The 20,558-nt window shown below is 48.0% G+C and overlaps 1 protein-coding gene across 1 annotated transcript; it reads right to left on the reverse strand.

Moving 5' to 3' along the window:
• Positions 1-2,228: 2,228 nt before the first annotated feature.
• On the reverse strand, positions 2,229-19,860 carry Nrros (negative regulator of reactive oxygen species). Its single transcript, XM_021185302.2, has 3 exons — positions 19,784-19,860; positions 7,210-7,330; positions 2,229-4,462 (listed from the first exon to the last, which is right to left on the reverse strand). Exons 2-3 carry the CDS (start codon positions 7,315-7,317, stop codon positions 2,489-2,491), a joined length of 2,082 nt encoding a protein of 693 aa, XP_021040961.1. The 5' UTR covers positions 7,318-7,330; positions 19,784-19,860; the 3' UTR covers positions 2,229-2,488.
• Between the last annotated feature and the right edge of the window lie 698 nt (positions 19,861-20,558).

Raw genomic sequence — 20,558 nt, forward strand, 5'->3', positions numbered from 1 at the left:
AAATGCACCTGCACTAAGCACACTTCATGAAGAAGCCTTCAGACACTAGTGATAGAACAAACTCAGCAGGGCGGTCATGGCCTTCTGAAGCCACAGACAGTAGCAGGGATCCCAGATTCTGACACTGGTCCTGCCAGGATGGTTCCTAAGAATAGTGGTCACATAGTATGACTTAAGGATCTTCAAAGGGCCTCCTCACAGACCCCAAACGTCTCCCCAAAGGACAGTAATTCCCTTCGAAGTTTCCATCATTTGAGTCAATCCCTTACGCCAAGAACCTACTTCTAGAAGCTCTCTGCTAAAATGCACATGCCCGCCTAAAACTGGGTGGTCCTTCTTGGCTCCTCCTTTTGGTCTTTACAGCATCTTTCTTTTTTCCCATGTTTGGAAAGCATCTGCAAGAAGCACAGCCCACTGTGGGGAAAACATCCCACCTAGAGGCACATCATGTGTTCAGTGTGCATCCTGTTGGCAGCCAGGCATGGGACCTACAGTCAGTTAACCATGCCCTTGCTCCAGGCTATGCATCAGCTGGTAGCACAGGAAAACTTATGGGACATTTATTGGACAGTAGCTGGAGGCTGTGACAATGGCCTGTGGCCCTGGCAGTAGCATGAACTGTGGATCCAGGATTAAGGGATGGCTTTGGCCACATTCTCAAAATCACTGCTTTTACCATGGTGGCACCAATGGTAACACACCCTCCTCTGCCCCCACCCACCTGAGAGCAATCCTCAGCCTCCCCAGAGGGTTCAGAACTTCCCAGGATCCTTTGGTTAAATTCTCAGGATTTAATCAGGTAGAATCAACCATTCATTGGGAAATCCTCAAAGCACCAACTGACTAAAGCCTGGCACACTAACAACTCAAGACCAGCCACTGATTAAGTTCCTTTGTCTAAGAGGCTAGTTATCTCTCTGGAAAATAGCAGGGCCCCTGGAATGGCTCTTTTTTTTTTTTTAATTTATTTATTGTTATATATAAGTACACTGTAGCTGTCTTCAGACACATCAGAAGAGAGTGTCAGATCTCATTAGGGATGGTTGTGAGCCACTATGAGGTTGTGGTTGCTGGGATTTGAACTCAGGACCTTTTGAAGAGCAGTCAGTGCTCTTAACCACTGAGCCATCTCTCCAGCCCGTGGAATGGCTCTTATTAGCGGAAATAGCACAGGGGAGGGGGAATGGTTTGGGGGGAGTGATTAGGAAAGCCTGGTTTTGTGAGCAGTGGCTTGAGAGAGCTTGCCTAGCAGGGCTGGACAGAGGCTTGAAGGCAGCATAAGGGCATGAGGCACTAGGCCAGGGTCGTGCACGATGAAAGGAACGGTGGGTGACTAGAAGGGCAAAGTCTAACACCATCTAAGGGTTACCACTGATGCCATGGGATTCGGTGCCTTTTGGAAACACCTCTGAAGGGCATTCAATGGAAACGTCTGCATTGCCAAGTTAAGACCATCGGTTTTATCTTTGATTTGCCTTAACTCCACTGTTGAAATTACACGGTGGTAGAAATCAGTCTGCAGGGTTCCAGTCCTCTCAAGGTGTCCTCTCTTCATTTCGTATAATTCTCTTGTGACATGGAGAGTGGAGATGAGAAGCAACGGCTGTGTAAACTCGTAATTACCAAAAGGGTCGCAACTGCGTCTTTATATTTTCCCCCAGAGAGGAGCACAGGAAGGTTCTGCTTTTCTTGGAAGAATGAGAGATCTTCATGAACCTGGTGAGCAGAGGCTGAACTTCGCTTTCAAAGTGATGGGGGTGATGGGGGTGGGGCGGGTTCTACAGGGAGGAGGCTTGGGTTGCCTTCCTTCCTGAATATTCCTGTTTTCCCTCAGAGCAAGCACAGCCCGTAGGTCACAGACAGTACAAACTCAGGCTGAGTTACTCTTTTCTTAGCTTGTCCATGGAAGCATTATGTCTGTCTGTTAGAGACTCCAGATGTGAACCCAGGGCATCTGGAAAGGGTCCTACCACAACTTCTTTCTCGCTGCTGTGGCAATCGGCCATTACCACAGTGGGGAGTTCACATCTGGTGCCAGACCCTTCAGCAGTACCTTCAGATTCTTGTCCTGGGCAAATCTCCAGGATGCTGTCCCTCACCCTCCCTGGACATGCAGTAGGAGATATATTTGTTGTCAGGTGGCATCAGACTGTCACCCTTCGCCTGCATGGATGTCCCCCAAAGAAAGATCATTGAAAAATAACCCAAGAGAAACCATTGAAGGACATTACACAAGATGCATTTGATTTTTAAAATATTTATGAGGCACACCCTTTATTCTCACAGAATGTCATTTAATAAATATTTCACCAGGACAATGAGGATAAATCACACGGATGGGAGGAGAAGTTAATGGGACTGAGGATGGAACTCTTTCAAATTTCAGTTTTAACCTTCAACGCATCACACTCGACCCCTGGAGAAGTAAAGATCCAGTGGAGAGACTCATTCTCGAGGAAAAACCAAGTCTCTAGCCTTGGCACACGGGTCAGTATATGGAGGACCAGTGACAGCGGCTCTTGATGACCTGAAGCAAAGGCTTCTTAAAAGTGAGGAAGACTACGGTGCAGGCCACCAGCAGGGTGAGGCAGCTGGGCAGGATGAGCACGAGGTAGAAGAGGCCAGTGTCCACCTGTCCCCACTTACAGCCCTGAGGCAGGCCTTCGGGCAGCTCCACCACACGAACGATCTTGGAAGAGAGATTGCAAGTGACCATGGACAAGTCCGCAACAGTCTTGAAGTGCTGCTGCAGGGCCCCCCATCCTTCCACCCCACAGCAGTCATAAGGGTTCTGGCTGAGGTAGATGGTCTGCAGACCCCTCAGAGGCTGCTCGGACACAAGCCTCTGAGGGAGGGCCGTGAGAGAGTTTCTGCGGAGGTCGAGAGTCCGCAGGGCCAAACTGCTTTTGAACCTAGGGAAGCTGGTCAGGGAGTTTCCCGACAGATCCAACGCCCGCAGATTCCCAAACGCAGAGAAGTCCATCTCTGCAGCGCCAGAACCAAGGCCCACGTCCCTGAGAGACAGGACCTGTAATGTCGGGGCAATAGCCCAGAGAGGGCTGATGCTCCCATTCAGAACCCCCCAGTTGCTAGACAGGTCTAAATGAGTGAGGGAGGTCCCCTGGAACGGGCAGTCTTGTAATGCCTTCAGCCCACAGCCGTCCAGAGAAAGGCTCCTCAAAGAGCCCATGTTTCTGAAATCCACACAACTGGGGGGCCCCTCCCAGTCTACGGGCACCATCTGGGGACAAAGTGAGATCTGATTGTGACTCATGTCGATTGTAGTGATGCTGCTGGCATTGTCGAAAAGGCCAGTGGGGACCCCCAGGAGCTGGTTGGAACTCAGGTTGAACACCCGGAGGTTCTTGAGGGAGCCCGTGAGCCCCGGAGCCAGGTGCAGCTCTGCCAACTGGTTGTGGCTCAGATCCAGCTCGGTGAGTGCTCCCGGCGGCTCGTGCTCCCGGATGTGGAGCATCGTCAGGCAGTTCTGGTTGAGGTTCAGGTGGGAAAGGGAAGGTGTCTTCTTCAGGAAACCATCCGGCAGGTGCCGGAACTGGTTTTGGCTCATGTCCAGGAAGCGAAGAGCTGACAGGTCGCTGGAGGAAAACTCCTCCCAGAGGTTGACAGTTGTGATGTTAGTCACATTGCCGTCCACAAGAAGGAACTGGGCCACCATCTCCTGCGGGGAGGAGGTGTTGTAAAGCTCCCTGTAGAAGCCCATGTTGTTGTCCTGGAGCAGGAGGGTGTGCAGCTTGCCGCACTGAGGCAGGAGTGGGAAGAAGAGCAGCTGGTTGTGAGACAGGTCCAGCATCTCCAGTTCGAAGGCCACCTCCCCCCTGGATGCCAGGAACCACTCCAGGATGTTATAACTGACGTTGAGAAACCGTAACTGGGTGAGGCTGAAGTCCACAATGCAGGGGAGGTTGTTATAGGCAAGGTTGAGACGCCTCAGCTCAGTCAAGCCGTCAAACGCCCCGCCCTCGATCTCAAAGATGTAGTTTCTCTGCAAATCTAGCTCTACGAGGTGTTTCAGGCCCTCAAAGATAGAGTCGTCGAGCCTCATGAGGGTATTCCTTGCCAAGGACACAACCTCCAATGAGGAGAGGTTCTGAAGCATAAGAGCCGCCATGTCTTCGGTCAGGGAGTTTCCAGACAGGTCCAGTCTCCGAAGTCCCAGCAGGGTGTGGAGCGCTGCAGCTGACTCCTTGTAGTTCTCCGAGAGGCGGTTGTCTGCCAGAACCAGATTGTGTAAGTGGCCTTGCTCTCGGAAAGCGTAGTGGCTGATACGGTCCAGGTGACAGCTATGCAGGCTGAGGTTCTCCAGGCGTGGGTAGGCCTGGAGGGAATGGTTCCACAGGACCTTGAGAGGGTTAGCATCCAGAATAAGCATCCGGGAATGGGGTGGGAGGCTGCTGGGTACCGAAGCGAGGTTCAGACCCCGGCAGTCAGCGACTCCGTCGACCTAGGTCCACAAACACATGAGGTTAATTCACAGAAATGTAGTTTGCAAAAGCAAACAGCTAGCCAGAAGGTGTTGGGTTAGGTGTCCAGAGACAAAGAACGGTAAGAAAAGTAATACCATTGTTTTCTACAGGCTGGTCAGGAGGGCAAGGCCAGTGAGTACCAAACAGCCGATCTCCAAGGCAAAGTGCAATGAAGTTGTATAAGAGGCCTCGCTCTTGGAAGGCGTAGTGGCTAATACAAAGATGCCCAGGTTTGGGTTCTATAGTTTGTTAATTTGACCCTGAGCAAGGAACTAACTAACCTCTTGCAGCTTCAAATTCTTTACTGGGTTATTAAAATAAAACTTAGGGGCTGGAGAAATGGCTCAGAGGTTAAGGGCACTGACTACTCTGCCAGAGGTTCTGAGTTCAAATCCCAGCAACCAGGTGGTAGCTCACAACTATCTGTGATGGGATCTGATGCCCTCTTCTGGTGTGTCTGAAGACAGCTACAGTGTACTCATTCATATACATAAAATACACCTTTAAAACAACAACAACAGAAAGAAATTGGGCATGGTAGCACAAGCCTTTAACCCCAGGACCCATGGAGATAGAGGCAAGAGGATCTCTGTGAGTTTGAGGCAATCTAGACTACTTAGAGAGTTCTGGACCAGTCAGGACTATATAAGAAGACCCTGCCTCAAAAAAAAAAAAAAAAAAGGAAGGAAGGAAGGAAGGAAGAAAGACCCTCAGATAATCTCAGCCTCCCTCTCAGAGAAAAGTCTCTAACCATTAAGCTTGTAATTTTCTCATAGAATTTTTTTTCAAGGATTGAGTATGATTACACATGCAAATCACACTTATTATGGCTAATAAGTGTTAGCATGTCAGCTGTAATTACCAGCATGTGCTAATTAATTAAACTGCTCATTGTTGAACACTCGAGTTTTGTTTTTTGTTTTTTAATTTCAGCATAGACATTAGAATGACTTTTTCAGGTTCCTTCCTACCTCATCCCTCCCCCCAGGCCTCCTGCATTAATATTGGGATTGCATTAATGTGTTAAGAGCTGACTTTTTAGAAATTGAATCTCCGAACTGAGAGACAGGTATATCTCTTGATTTTCCTGAGGCCTCTTTGGACAGCACTGTACTCAGGGGCTTGCTTCAGCCTGTAATGGAGCCTGCTCCTCCACAGTTGCTGTAGTCAGAGGGAGATCAGAACTTTGTAATTCCCATGGATTCACCAAAGCGTTGCAAAGGATAGTGTGGCCATCTGAGCACACAGACAACTTTACCGCGCCCATTTGATGCTAAGGTTGAATGGCTCGTGTAATGAAGAACAAGAGTCTAACGCCTGAACTTCCAGACCCCTCAAATCATAAGAGCCAGAGGAACCCATTGCTTGACCTCTGTGATGGCCAAGTCCCTACCACATCCCCCAGGCAGAGTCCAGACTGAGCCCTGAGGATCGGCTGAATAACTCACACTTTACTCCCTTCTCTTCCTATGCCTGGTGACCCCCAGAGCTACTGTGAAGTTAAGTCCATTGTTGCCTCTGTAAGGGAACGGTGGCAGTCAAAAAAGGCTGGACTGCCAGTGATACTACCACAGTAACAATACTCGGTAAAACACTTGGCACAGCCGGGCGTGGTGGCACACGCCTTTGATCCCAGCACTTGGGAGGCAGAGGCAGGCAGATTTCTGAGTTTGAGGCCAGCCTGGTCTACAAAGTGAGTTCCAGGACAGCCAGGGCTACAGAGAAACCCTGTCTCGAAAAACCAAAAAAACCAAAAAAACAAAAACAAAAAAAAACCACATGGCACTCACTGCATGTCAGGCACCGTCTTGGGGGTTGTTATAAATACATTCAATCACCACAGCAGCCCAATGTCACGATTCCATTAGTAGAAATTATTAGTTATCATCATCATTATTATTGATGGAGTTTCATGTAGCCCAGACTGACCTCGAACTTGAAATGTAACTGAGACTGGCCTTGAACTCTTAGCCCTCCTGTCTCCACTTCCTGAGAACTGGGTTGTCAGGCATGTGCCACCATGACCAGCAGGTATTATCATTACTTCTATTTTACAGGTGAAGACACTGGCCCAGAGTGACTTTGTATCACCAGCTAAACAATAGTGGGGCTAGGATTTAAATTCAGGCGGACTTTCATCATACTGGAGCGTCCTCAAACATAGTGGCTACTGGTTCCCACAAGCAGGTTAGAACCGCGATAGCCACCATCTTTAAGAGTAATCGACTTTAAGAACACTTTCTTTATCTAGCGTCAAATACACTGAAAAAGATCTTGAATATAAGAATTAACTCTGCCTTCCAATTTGTCTTTCCAGTTCTTGGGCTTGAGGAACGCCCCAATAGGCACGTTTCTCAGACAGACATTTGCTATCCTTCAGTTACAGGCAAATTTCTAGAGTCCACCCTATCTCCATGTGCAGACAAAAAGCCTTCAAAGGCTCAAGACACCCCAGTGCTGGGTCTTCAGAGACATAGGCTTGGTCATGAGCTTTTGCTCTGCAGTACCATTTGGGTACATGTTCTCTGCAGAGCTGCTGAAGCCATCTTTGTTGGCTCACTCATGGCTTGAAGGCAGGACTTCTCTGGTGCTGGTGGGTTTCCCTCAGTGACTCTGGAAGCATTAATGGAGCTTCGATTGACAAGTCATCCACTTCCCAAGCAGAGCAGGCCTCATTTGGACAGGGGCAAAGGAGAGAGAGGTTACAACCCAGGGAGAAACTCACCGCCTTGCAGCCCCCTTGGGAAGCTGCAGTGGCTGTCCCAGGTCCGATCCTCCATTCCACAATCAAGAAGTGAAAACCCAGGCAAAGCCAGAGGGGCGGGAACTCCATCTCAGGTGCAGCTCTGTGGACGGAAGACCAGGAAGAACTGAGTAAGGCAGATTAGCCAAGAGGGCTGCTCACCACGGGGCAGAAAGAGCCAGCTAGTTTCCACATGTGTCTGGTCTTAGAGGCCCACAACTACAAGAAGGTGGAAAACCACAGATTATTCAAATTTCTCAGCTCAGCCAACCTTTCACTGACACCGTGGCAAGAGCTCATTTTGTTTTGCCTATGGCATTTAATGGTCAGCTGGCTAATCTCTGAAACCCCAAAGAGGTAGCACAGGGGATGCAAAGGACTTGAGTGCCAGGGCTGGGGTCACAGAGTGTCCTGTGCTTTGCTGCTCTGTAGTCTTCCTCTCTGAAACTCATTGCTACCTGATGCATACATGAGCTCAAGATATACACCATGAATGAATGAATGAGTGAATAAATGAATGAGTGAATGAATGAATAGACAAAAGGAGAAACTAGGATAGAAATACTAACTGTAGCTTCTGGACTCATAAATATATTAATTATCTTGCTGAAAGAAGGCTTTCAAGCCAGGTAGTGGTGGGGCACACCTTTAATCCTAGCACTCTGGAGGCAGAGGCAGGCAGATCTTTAAGTTTGAGGCCAGCCTGGTCTACAAAGTGAGTTTCTGGACATCCAGGACTACACAGAGAAAACCTGTCTTGAAAAAAAGAAGAAGAAAGAGGAGGAGGAGGAGGCAGAGGTAGAGACAGAGAAGACAGATTTCAGAAATATGTCTATCACATCGGTTAGCTCTTTTAAATATGGCCCTTCCCCACCCCCACCCCCACCACCAAAAAAAGTCCATGTTTTCACTTGGATAAGAAAAAAAAAACTTGAGAAAATGAAAAAGCAATCTTTGGATGGATTAAAAAAATTCTGAAGTGCAGTTGTAGCTCTCTTGTCTGTGTGTGAACAACAGTTCTGGGAAGGCTTGAGATGATACATCTAATAACAGAAGTCTCCAATGAAGAGGTAACAGCACCGTCTTCACAAATTCCAGGGGAATAAGGATCCAGGGGTGATACTGGTCTATCCAGGATTCCAAATGGTCTGAGTATCAAGGGCTGAGAGCAGTCCAGGTCTCCCTCTCTGAGCTCCATAGTGGGAAATTGGAGAATTCCCCCCTACCCCACCACCATAGATGTAATTGCATGGACAACCCTCCAAGTGTGAGATCTAACAGCCTTGGGACATTCCTGACCTCCTTTAGTTTCATCAGAAGCAAGTGCCTGGTCCAGGTCCATCTGCCCCATCCTCACCTGAATACCCCCAGGAAGAACCATAGGACAGCTTTTCAGTCTCTCCCTAGGTCAACCGCTCCCTGCTAACAAGAACCTCCTCACCTTCCATGACACTTACAGACCTTGCACTGACACACACAGGCCACCTTTGCCTCCCACCTCTTTGCTTTTCTTCTAGCATGTGTACCCATCCCAAAGGGTGATTTAACATCCTGGACAGATATGAATGCTCCACCAGTAAAAAATAGACTATCAGAAATCACTGAAGGCCAGGTCAGCTCCCAGTGCCACGGAAACAATCTGGGATCAGTCCTGCTAGCCTCTGGGAATCCCGCCCAGGGCCTTCTTTCCATTTCTGCACATTTGCAGCACAGGGCACAGATGGCATATGCAGAGCCATCTGGACTCCTGTCCTCACTGTCCTCCCGGCACCCTCCCACACACACATACAAGCGCCCCTGAAACTTTGGGATCCCTGCCCATCCTGAGAGAAGGTTGCCAAACTTAGAAAATGCCAAGGATGCTAAAGAATCGCTCGCTCACGTTCTCATCTCACTGAACGTCCTGTGGCTCACAGAGGAGAGATGGGGAAACGGGAATTGTCAGCACAGTAAATCTTCTCCACTTCCTGTCATGCGTGGGCTGCTACGTGCTGCTGTACCCTGAATACTGACAAACTAAATCTCGATGTGTGCAGCAGGCCAAGAGTGCAGCTCTCCAGGGCTGCACAATGCTTCAGACTGGTGTGCTAGAGAATTACACCCACAAGTGTAATTTTGATTTGTGAAACACCAAAATGTTTACAAATTTTAAATGTGTTCTTTCCTCTTAAACTCAGCAAACTAGCCCAGAATACATACATACACACACACACACACACACACACACACACACACACACACCCCAACATACATACAAGAATAAATCTCACCATGCCTGTAAGGGCAACATCTGGCATTAAGTAACAGATTGTCATAGAAAAACGATAAGAGTTTGGAACCTGACAGTCTAGAGTTTAAATTCTGTCTTCACTCTCTATCATGGGTGTGAAGTTTCCAAGACTTGGATAGTCCTCCTGCAAAACAGGAGCAATGATATCCACTCATGGACTTTTATGAGTGCCGCTGAGGATAGTATATGTGAAAGTGCTTCATTAACCATGAAAGCCGCTAATAACCTCATTATTATTTATGAGCTCCAAACAGCACCGAGCAGCTTGGGTGTCTGCTGTTCTTATGTATCAACTCCGTGTGGTACAGAAAAAAGACAGCAGAGTGAACATCTAGAGGGATGACTGCATCGCCAAACCAATTAAATTCATAACATCTATCCAGGAAGGCTAGATTTAAAGGACTGTATCAAGGAAAGTGGCTAGAGAGACAGCTCAGCAGTTAATCGAGCTCACTGCATTTGCAGAGGACCTGGGTTTGGTTACCAGTACTCATGTCATGTGGCTCACAACCTCCTATAACTCCAGCTCCAGAAAAGCCAACACTTCTGGCCTCACGGGGTAACCCCCCACACACACACACATACACACACACTCATGTATGTGTTTATACCCACCACCCACCCACAAAAAAAAAATTTTTTTTTTTTTTTGGTTTTTCGAGACAGGGTTTCTCTGTAGCCCTGGCTGTCCTGGAACTCACTTTGTAGACCAGGCTGGCCTCGAACTCAGAAATCCACCTGCCTCTGCCTCCCAAGTGCTGGGATTAAAGGCGTGCGCCACCACGCCCGGCTTAAAAATATGTTTTTTAAAGAGAAGAAAGGGATGATCCGTGGGCACACTGCAGGCTGGTGAACAGCTATCTATCCTCAGAATGATGATGGCCTCAGCTGGCCATGCTCCGCCTCCTGTGACAAGCTCCAAAGGCTCTGCTTGTTCCCCACCAGGTAGCAGGGAGCCCACCGAATGTTCGTTCGTGTATTGGGAGCACTGCTGGGAGGTTAGCAGGCAGGAGAGTGGAGAATCCAAAATATCTCTCCCTTCCCTCTCCCCTTGAGCCTTTCCTGGTGACCCCAGACTCTGGGACCACCATCCTCCCTTCCTCCCTCCTACTGAGGGTACAGATTTCTGCATGGCCAGGGGCCAAGGGGCTACTGTTTGGCTTCTTAGCCTCCTCCATGATTTTCTGACAATCTCCTGCATGACATTTCCCATTTAAAACACTCCCGGTGACCTCTGCTTTCTTCCTCCTCCTCCTCCCCCTCCTCTTCTTCCTCTTCTTGTTTATTCGTTTCAAGACAGGGTTCCTTTGTGTAGCCCTGGCTATCCTGGAACTCACTTTGTAGACCAGGCTGGCCTCGAACTCAGAAATCTGCCTGCCTCTGCCTCCCAAGTGCTGGGATTATTCTGCTTCCTTTCTGATATCTAACGATGTAAATGAAAATGGCATTGAAGCAGTATTCGATAAACAGGTAGAACCAGAGGTGATTGATGGCTTCTACTCTGAATGTATTCCAGCCAGCTTGGGAGGCAGAGGCCAAAGGATCACAACTCTGAGGCCAGTCTGATCAACTTTCTGAGGCTCTCAAAATGAAAGACGAAAAGGGCTGGTGTTCCTGGGCTGGGGTGTAGCTCAGTAATAGCATGCAGCAGACAAGCAGGTGTGCGAGGTCCTGCGTGCAAGGCATGAAATGATGGAGAAAAAGAGAAAGACTTTTAAAAATAGCAGCTTTTCAGGCTGGGAACACTCTTCTAGACTACACATCTGCAGAAAGCTCCCAAGAGACACTGCACTGCAGGGACCGGGATTAAACAGTGCAGTTATCATATCCCACTAGAAAGTCCCAGGAGCCCTCTCCGGATACTGGGACGACAGGATGGCATCCTCATCTCTCCACCTCTCCAACTGTTCCTGCCATACCAGCTGCTGCCAGGAAAGGGGCTGCAACCTCGTTGCTAAAGGAGCTGTTAGCAAGTGTCATACATACATTACCACATAATTAAGAGCTTTCTCCTCAAATGGAGAAGCTTTTTAAAGTCATAAAGAATGGGGCTTTGTGGAGAAGGCAGGTAGCTGTCAGAGGCATTTTGTATTAGAGATAAGAAGTTATGAATTGGGGGGCAGGGGTCATCAGAAGCAGGTTGCAGCATCACTTGCGAAGGTGACACTCTGAACACACAGAGGGTGTGACTATGTAGCAGAGAGAGGGAGAGCTCTGAGAGAAAGCAAGTCTGCCTTTGTGTAAAAGCACACAGAAGCTGCCACCTAGGATCTTGGAAGCAAGGGCAGCTAATCTCAGCCCACAGCATTAGAGCGTTAGCATCTCCACGGTGACTACTTCACATGGTCCCAGGCAGCACGGAAAGTGCCGGGCAGGCAGGTTGACTCCCTTGGATTCTCAGTACAAGATTAGCAGGACTCCAGCTTTCAGCAGAAGTTCAGATCTGGAGTTGTCCAGGTGCTCTGAACTTTGGAAGTAGCGCAATCCTCTGTCCTCGCAGTCCCCAAGTGTGAGGGCATACCCTGAACCCAGTCATGATGGAACCCAGATGGAGGCTAGCCAGGGCTGTCCTGCACTACACAACAACTGACTTGGAGTCTTCAAAGGTCAAAGTCTTGTCCAGTGTAGTGATTCACATCTATTATCCCACAAGGCTGAGACAGGAGGACTGCCATGAGTTTTAAACACCCTGGGTATAGACTAAGGACAACCCCCCCTCAAAAAACAAACAAAAGTAGTATTACTGACTATCAATTATGTACATACATATCTCTACAGACAAATAAAATCCTTCATTCAATGGCTTGGTCAGGTAAAGGCAAAATGCTCCCTAAATTGGTCAACTGATTATTCAATTTAACATCGTGATTTTAAAAAAATATTTTATTTTCATTTAACCTTCCTATAACGACATTTTTCAAAATTAAAATAATAATAATAATAAAAGGGCCTGGAGAGATGGCTCAGTGGTTAAGAGCACTGACTGCTCTTCCAAAGGTCCTGAGTTCAATTCCCAGCAACCACATGGTGGCTCACAACCATCTGTAATGGGATCCAATGTCTTCTTCTGGTGTGTCTGAAGACAGCTACAGTGTATCCATATAAATAAAATAATTTTAAAAAAATAAAAGGGGGCTGGTGAGATGGCTCAGTGGGTAAGAGCACCCGACTGCTCTTCCGAAGGTCCAGAGTTCAAATCCCAGCAACCACCAAAAAAAAAAAAAAAAAAAAAAAAGAATGAAGGCTGGCAAGATGGCTCAGGGGATAAGAGCACTGACTGCCCCTCCAAAGGTCCTGAGTTCAAATCCTAGCAACCACACGGTGGCTCACAACCACCCGTAATGAGATCTGATGCCCTCTTCTGGTGTGTCTGAAGACAGCTACAATGTACTTACATATAATAATAATACATCTTTAAAAAAAACAAAAACAAAGAAAGAATGTGAGATTAAAAACTTCTGAAAGACAACTTTCACAATGCATTCTTCATAATACAATAATTAATTCCAATTCTTGTGTTTTGTTTTGTTTTGTTTTGTTTTGTTTTGTTTTGTTTTGTTTTGTTTAGAGACAGGGTGTCTCTGTGTAACCCTGGCTGTCCTGGAACTCACTCTGTAGACCAGGCTGGCCTTGAACTCAGAAATCCGCCTGCCTCTCCCTCCCAAGGGCTGGGATTAAAGGTGTGCGCCACCACGCCCGGCCGGGCCCAATTCTTAATTCTAATAAGTGTCTTCTCCAATAAAATGAGACCAGCAGTGGTGCAGGTACTACTAAATTAAAGGGTTTTTTTTTAAGACTTATTTAACTTATTTTTATGAATACACTGTAGCCAGAAGAAGGCATTGGATCCTATTACAGATGGTTGTGAGCCACCATATGGTTTCTGGGAATTGAACACTGGACCTCTGAAAGAGCAGTCAATGATCTTAACCACTGAGCCATCTCTCCAGCCCATGATTAAGTTTTAAAAGAATGTTCAGAAAGTAGCATCATGATGGCCTCTCACACACTGTTAAGCAACTTGTGCTCAAACCTGTGTGGAGCAGGAGAGCTTCCTCAACAGCAGATGATTGTCCCACCAGGGCCCTGCTCTGTTGGTCTCAGAGACACAGGCTGGCCGAGCAGTAAGGAGCAGAAGCATTTGAAATCACTAGAATATCACCCCTTGAACCCACTGCATTTCTTCTGCATGAAGGAGGGAAGATTGGTTGCGCATGATTCCTCAGGCAAATAAATTTTTATTCAAAGTTTGGTGTTGGCCACCCTTTTGAAAAAAAGTAGCATTTCTGACCTGGCTAGGTTTCTAAGAATCTAGACATTTCTGCATCAACAACATAGCCAAGATTGACTGAGCAGGAAGGGCTTATTTCAAGGTAGGAAACTGGAGAGGACACAAGGACTGGAGCAGAGACCACAGAGGAGTGCTGCTTCCTGGCCTGCTTCACATGGCTTGTTCAACTTGTTCTCTCCTTTTCTCTCTCTCTCTCTCTCTCTCTCTCTCTCTCTCTCTCTCTCTCTCTCTCTCTCTCTCTCTCTCTCTCTCTCTCTCTCTCTCAATTTTTAGAGACAGAATTTCCAGAATTTCTCTGTTCTTCTTTGGCTGGCTGTTCTGGAACTAACTCTGTAGACCAGGCTGGTCTCGAACTCACAGAGATCCATTTGCCTCTACCTCCCAAGTGCTGGGATTAAAGTTGTATCCCACCACTGCCTGGCTCAACTTGTTTTTTTTTTTATGTCACCCAGTATAATTGTCCAGGTGTTTCCACAGTAGGCTGGGCCCTCCCACATCAATCATTAATCAAGAAAATGTCCCCCAAACTTGCTTACAGGCCATCTGGTGGAGGCATTTTCTCAACTGAGGTTCCCTCTACCACACGACTCTAGCTTGGGTCAGGCTGAGCAAAATCTGGCCAGCACAATTTTCCAAGGGTCTGCTCAGGACTGTTTTAGAGCTGGAAATCCTAACAAAATGATGGAGTGGGGAGGGGAGCCAGCCAGCCTGGGGAATTCTGTGAAATGGCACCAAAGCACTTGTCACATACAAAGCTCAAGATGTCTCCTGAGCAAATGTGTCAGGTCTGGCCAGGCTCTGCTTGAATGGAGGCATAAGGGCTACAACAGCCCTCCCCACCACCCCAAACAGTGGGCTTCCTATAGAGACTGCTTCAAGCACTTACTACCTGCTCAAATGCCACCGTTTCCACAGGGCCACAGATGAGTGAATTGGCTCCTCGTGTGGTCAGGGCTAGCCCATCCAAACCAAGAGAGGTCAGCTCACTCTGTCTCTTCCATGGCCACAGAATGCGTCTAGCCACAGATCGTCAAAAATGCAAGTGTGTTCCTACCAACAGGTAACAGCTGGCTCTTGTGTGTCTCGCTGTGGCTGGCAATGAGTGTCCCGCTTTGTATATGAGAAAAATGCATGATCTCTTCGGAGGCCCACCCTGCATTGCATTAGTTTTTCTGTTCTTTTCACAGGTTCATTCCCACTAGTCATTTCTGTAAGAGTAAGGACCAGCCACCATGCTTCTTCAGGAGGAAACAGGATCACCCGGCACAGCCTTCAGCAGCCCCACTCAGGGGGCAGACTCATGCCTTGGTGAAGCCAGGTACCAGTGAACCAATGGGAAGTGGAGGTATTCTGTGCTAATGAGTCACTACAAAGGAAAAACTAAGACGAAGGAGCCATGCCCTCTCCTTCCATTCCTGGCAATGCCCATGAATCTTGGACTTCCCTGGGGGAGGTGACTACCCGGAGTCTGTAGGGCACCATACGAGAGACCACAGAGATTACTTGAGGTTAATTTTAGCCTGGAGTCAGAATGAAAATACTGACTCTCCAACTCAGTTTCTTTTAGAAGGCACAAAGGGTCACCACCTAACGGGACTCCTAACAAAGGCACAGTTTAGTAGAAATGCTGGCGTCCCTGTGGGACCAGAGGCATACAGAACTGTGGCTGAGTGCTCAGAGAATGGAGAGCTTCCGTTCAATCTCAAGTCTCTAAGTTCCGCATCAACTCCACCTCAACACCCCAGAGCCCAAGCCACCCTGGAACGCATGCGGCCCCCAGCTGAATCACACATTTCACAAGCTGGTTCCTCAGCAGGAAAGACCCTGTCTGGGGTCTTCTTTTACCAAATTCCTATTTATCCTTCGAGGAGTTCCCTCCTTTTTATAGCCTAACAGTTCAGCTGAAGGATAACCTATGATAACACATTGCAGGGTTTTTTATTATTTTAATTTTATGTTGATGAGAAGAATTTGAGTAGTTATTAATTACTAGCATCTTAACTTTCCTCCAGCATTTCATATAAAGAAAAAACTCGGGGCTAGAGAAGTGGCTGAGTTGGTTAAGAGCACTGACTGGTCTTCCAGAGGTCCTGAGTTCAACTCCCAGCAACCACATGGTGGCTCACAACCATCTGTAATGGGATCTGATGCCTCTTCTAGGGTGTCTGAAGACAGCTACAGTGTACTCATATACATAAAATAATTAAATCTTTAAAGAAAAGAAAAGAAAGCCGGGCATGGTGGCGCACGCCTTTAATCCCAGCACTTGGGAGGCAGAGGCAGGAGGATTTCTGAGTTTGAGGCCATCCTGGTCTATAGAGTGAGTTCCAGGACAGCCAGGGCTACACAGAGAAACCCTGTCTAAAAAAAACAAAAAAAAAAAAAAAAAAAAGAAAAGAAAAGACTTTAGCATAGAACAAAATCGAAAAAGTCTGTCATCAGGGACCACTGTATATCCACCACCTACCTACCTTCTGCTTATAACATTTTTTTGTACTTACTTTTATCATATTTTTACTTATCCTTCAATTCATTGTATTATTTATTTATTTATTTATTTATTCATTCACTGATTCATTTTTGGTTTTTCAAGGGTTTCTCTGTAATAGCCCTAGTTGTCAAGGAACTCACTCTGTAGACCAGTCTGGCCTCAAACTCATAGATATTCCCCTCCTTCTGCCTCCCAAGTACTAGGATTAAAATTGTGCACCACCACCACTCAACTCATTTGTTATTGTTATTATTATTATTATTATATAAAAATAGATGTCAAGGAGCACCTACCTCTGGTGGCTCACAACAACATTGCCAGTTCCAGAGGAGTCAATGCTTCCGGTCTCCATAGGCTCCTGCATGTACAATGCAGGCTCACACACAGACACACAAATGAATAAAAAGCAATACAAATAAATCTTAAACAAACAAACAACACACACCCCAGCACAAATAGACAGGGTCAGAGAAGTGCCTCACTGGCTAAGAAGGTGTGCTGCTCTTGCAGAGGACTTGGGTTCAATTCCCAGCGCCCACATGGGGCCTCATGACTGCATGTAATTACAGTTCCACAGGATTTGATACTCTCTTCTGAGACTGAATTCCTCCATGCATATTGTGTGCACGCGTGCACGCATGCACGCACACACATACACACACACACACACACACACACTCAAATACAGGTAAAATTAAATATTTAGGGGAAAAAATGCCAAATCGCTAGGCATTGTGAAACATCTGTAATCTCAGCATTGAGGAGGCTGAGACAGGAAGATGGTGAGTTTGAGGCCAGCCTGTGCAATTTCATGACCTGATCTCAAAACAAAACTTTAAAAGGGTGGGAGGCAGAAGAGGGGAAGAACCTTGACCTGGCTGATCAGTGGGAGAGCCTGACCTAGCGTGCCCAAGGTCCTGGGTTCAGTCATCAACAGCAAACAAATACACAAATACCATGGTCACCAGTACAGCTCTTCTAAAATACTTCAGAGTGCATATAAAACAACGGAACTCTTTAAACACTCCTGTAAGTAGGGGCTGGAGAGATGGCTCAGCGGTTAAGAGCACTGGCTACTCTTCCAGAGGATCTGAGTTCAATTCCCAGCAACTACGTGGTAGCTCACATCCATTGTTAACTCCAGTCCCAGGGGATCTAATGACATCTTCTGACCTCTGGTCAATCACCTTAGTTAAGTAAACACAAAATTTTGAAAACCTGTCAGACCAACGTTGAGGAGGCTGAGGACAGTCCCCATGGGGAAGTTTCAAGTGTCTTGGTGTGTGTGTGTGTGGGGGGGGGTACAAGGACCATTAACTTGCCTGAAGTTGAAAGATGTGGCCCCAGGCCGGGCAGGGAGAGAGCTGACGACTGAGGGTCAGTGCTCAGTCTTAGCATCCAAGGAAGACAAGGAAAGCCAGGGGAGACCAGGGATACCAGAGATAGATAGGGTTCACTGAGCAGAAGCAGTGTGAAAGAAAGTCAGAGCCTCAAATGCTATCTCCTGCAGAGAAATCCCCTCCAGATTGTTATCTTTCTCAGAGGTAGGGGCAGGCAATAGCACCCAAGGGGAGCCCACATACAGTGCCTGAGGGCGGTAAATGTGGAGGCCGGGGCTTAAGGAGGGGAGTCCCTGGGGACCTCACAGAACTTTGTGGCCACGCTGAGCACATCACTGGTCTCAGCCTTGTTCTTTGTACCCACCTCGCTGGTGAGAACCAGGGCAAAGTTCTACTTCCTCCTTTGTGCCCTCTGCTGAGGCTAAAGTCACACACTGAAGACACAAAACGTTGGGTCTCAGCCCCCGATTCTGTTTGTCCTGAAAAGTCTGTCTAGCAACTTCATTTCCCCAGCTTTTCTGATAACAACTGCTTGGTTGCTTTTTGGGGGGAAACACACACACACACACTCCCTCCCTCCTTCCCTCCCTCCCCCCATCTGTTTTATCACATAAACTCTATCAATTAGCCATTTTCAGATCTGCAGTTCAGTATTGTTGAGTACATTTTACTGTTCGACCAAACCATGCCTCCTTAAGAAGTCCAGGTTTTGTTTCTTTGGGTTTTGTTAGGTATTTTCGCCCGATCCCAATCCTGACTCCAATCATAGGGACTAAGAAGGAGGCTAGCCCTGTTATAATCTTCTGTGTCACTAGCTTATATTAGACACAGTACAGAAGCTAGTTCCCCAAGAGTCTATCCACAGACAGTTCTATCACTAAGGGGAAAGGGTTTGTCTCCTGCTTCACAAGTCACACCAGTGGGGATTGGCTTAGAAGCTAATGAGCTCCAGGACAGCCAGGTGGAGTGTGTACCATTGTCCAGAGTTCTCTTGAAGGACCAGTCAAATGAAGGCACCTTCTCTGTGAGGCTGTTTGGTTTTGATTTTAACCTAAGCGTTGAGGTTTTTTTTGTTTTTGTTTTGTTTTGTTTTGTTTTTTGTTTTTCTGGGTCCATGAGTCTATAACCCCCTCTAGGAACTCTGGGGCTCACATATAAAGCCCATAGGGGGTGTCCCCAGGCCTCAAACACCTGCAGCCATGAAAACTGTCTGTACCTCAAGGTCAGTAGCAGAGAGAAACACTGGAAAGCCTTCCTTGGTCTGCTCCGATCCTAGTTATAAAGAGGCACGTGTTCATCGCCGCAGCGCAATGGTGAGCTAGCAACTGCCGGGAGAGCAGTGTTTTTCCCTGCCCAGCTCCTGAGTGCTAGCGAGCCTGTGGGTAGGTCCATGGATGTGTGTCTGTGCCTGGAGAGGCCGAGAGGACCACAGCAGAGCACTGAGCAGGAGTCAGAAGAGCCTGGCTCTAATCTCTCTCTCTCTCTCTCTGACACTTGGGTAGCTGTGGACCAAATAATACCCCAGCACAAGTTACCCAGGACAAAGGCTCTAGGAGAAGGGCTTTTGCTGTCTTCTGGCTGTACACACACAGCTGACCCTGGGAAGATCCTGGTTAAGTATGTGCGACTGTGGATGAGTTTCTGTGTCGTCGCCTGTGTAATGGTGGGTCTCAATTTATGTTGATGGGCAAAGGAGTCGATGCAAACACCCGTATGCTGAGTGCACACAGCGTCCTCTCATGACGTCCGGTCACTCAGACTAGAAAAGGAGCACTAACCACTGTGTAGATGAGAAAAACAGGAGGCTCCGAAAAGTTCCCTAACCTGTTCACACTCTCCCTGAAAGAGCCAGGAATCAAACCATAGCTGGTTGTAAAGCCCTACGTGCCTCTCCCACATTACACACACCTCCTCTCTCAGCTGTAAGAGTTCCTGAGACTTCCACCTACACCAAAGGTGTAGCCCCCCAAATCCAGCCCAGAGGCGGGGAGACTGGATACCGCAACTTCACAATGAGCCTGAGCGCGGCGTGGGGTGGGGGGTGGGGGGGCTGATGCCTAACCTCCCACCACCCAACCCGGTCCCAGCTCGCCCACCTCTTGTAGCCCGGCAATGCTCAGCGAACCCACGCAAGAAATACTCACTGCTCCCGCAGGCCCAGGCAGCTCCGCGGGGCGCATCGTCTCCAGGGCCCCGGCCTCCTGGACAGCACTTGCCGCTGCTGCGCTGCCTACTCGCTCTGGGGCATCAGATTATTTTAGCACTTGCGGAAGGAACCAACGGAAACTGAAGTCACATGGAGAGCTCGCCTCTTAGCGACTCAGCACTCAGCAGGCGTCTTAGAAGGAACTGCCACCGCGGGGGGTGGGGTGGGGGTGGGGTTGGACGAGGATGCAGGTGGCACATGGCCCCTCACCAGCAGGGCTGTCACCCTACAGGTGCAGCCTGCCAAGCTCTGTTAGGTCCGTCGCTAAGCATGCTCCCGTGGCTCCTGCTTTGGTGGCACATGGGAACTAGGAGTCCTGGCTTGTGGTCTGCTGTTCCAGGAACTCTTCTACAGGCTTCTATCCAAGGACCAGCTTGGGGCAGAATTCAGTGAAGGGCAACATAAATTTGTTTAATTGGAAAGGGGGACGAGTCCGCCATTTAGAAGGGTCATCCATCCAGTCGTCTGTTTTCATCTACTCAGCCAGTCCTTAACTAGTCATCTTTTCTGAGCACGTACTTCTTAAAAATTAAGAAAATAAATAAAGGGAAAAGGAAGTCGGCCATGGCGTCACGCATCTGTGAACCCAACCCTGGAGAGGTTGAAGCAAGAGGATCAGAGTACAAGGTCATCCCAGCCCAAAGAACAGGTTTGGGGTTGCCCTGGGACGCGTGAGACCTGTCGCACACACACGAGATAAACAAGAAGGACAA

The sequence above is a fragment of the Mus caroli genome, chromosome 16 (assembly GCF_900094665.2).
Source record: "Mus caroli chromosome 16, CAROLI_EIJ_v1.1, whole genome shotgun sequence".
In the NCBI taxonomy this organism is placed as follows: Eukaryota; Metazoa; Chordata; class Mammalia; order Rodentia; family Muridae; genus Mus; species Mus caroli.

Excerpts from the sequence above, each read along its gene's own strand:
- Nrros (XM_021185302.2), bottom strand. The coding sequence starts at position 7,317 with ATGGAGTTCCCGCCCCTCTGGCTTTGCCTGGGTTTTCACTTCTTGATT. Across the intron at positions 4,463-7,209 it reads CCCAAGGGGGCTGCAAGGCG|GTCGACGGAGTCGCTGACTG; the intron begins GTGAGTTTCTCC and ends TTGTGGACCTAG.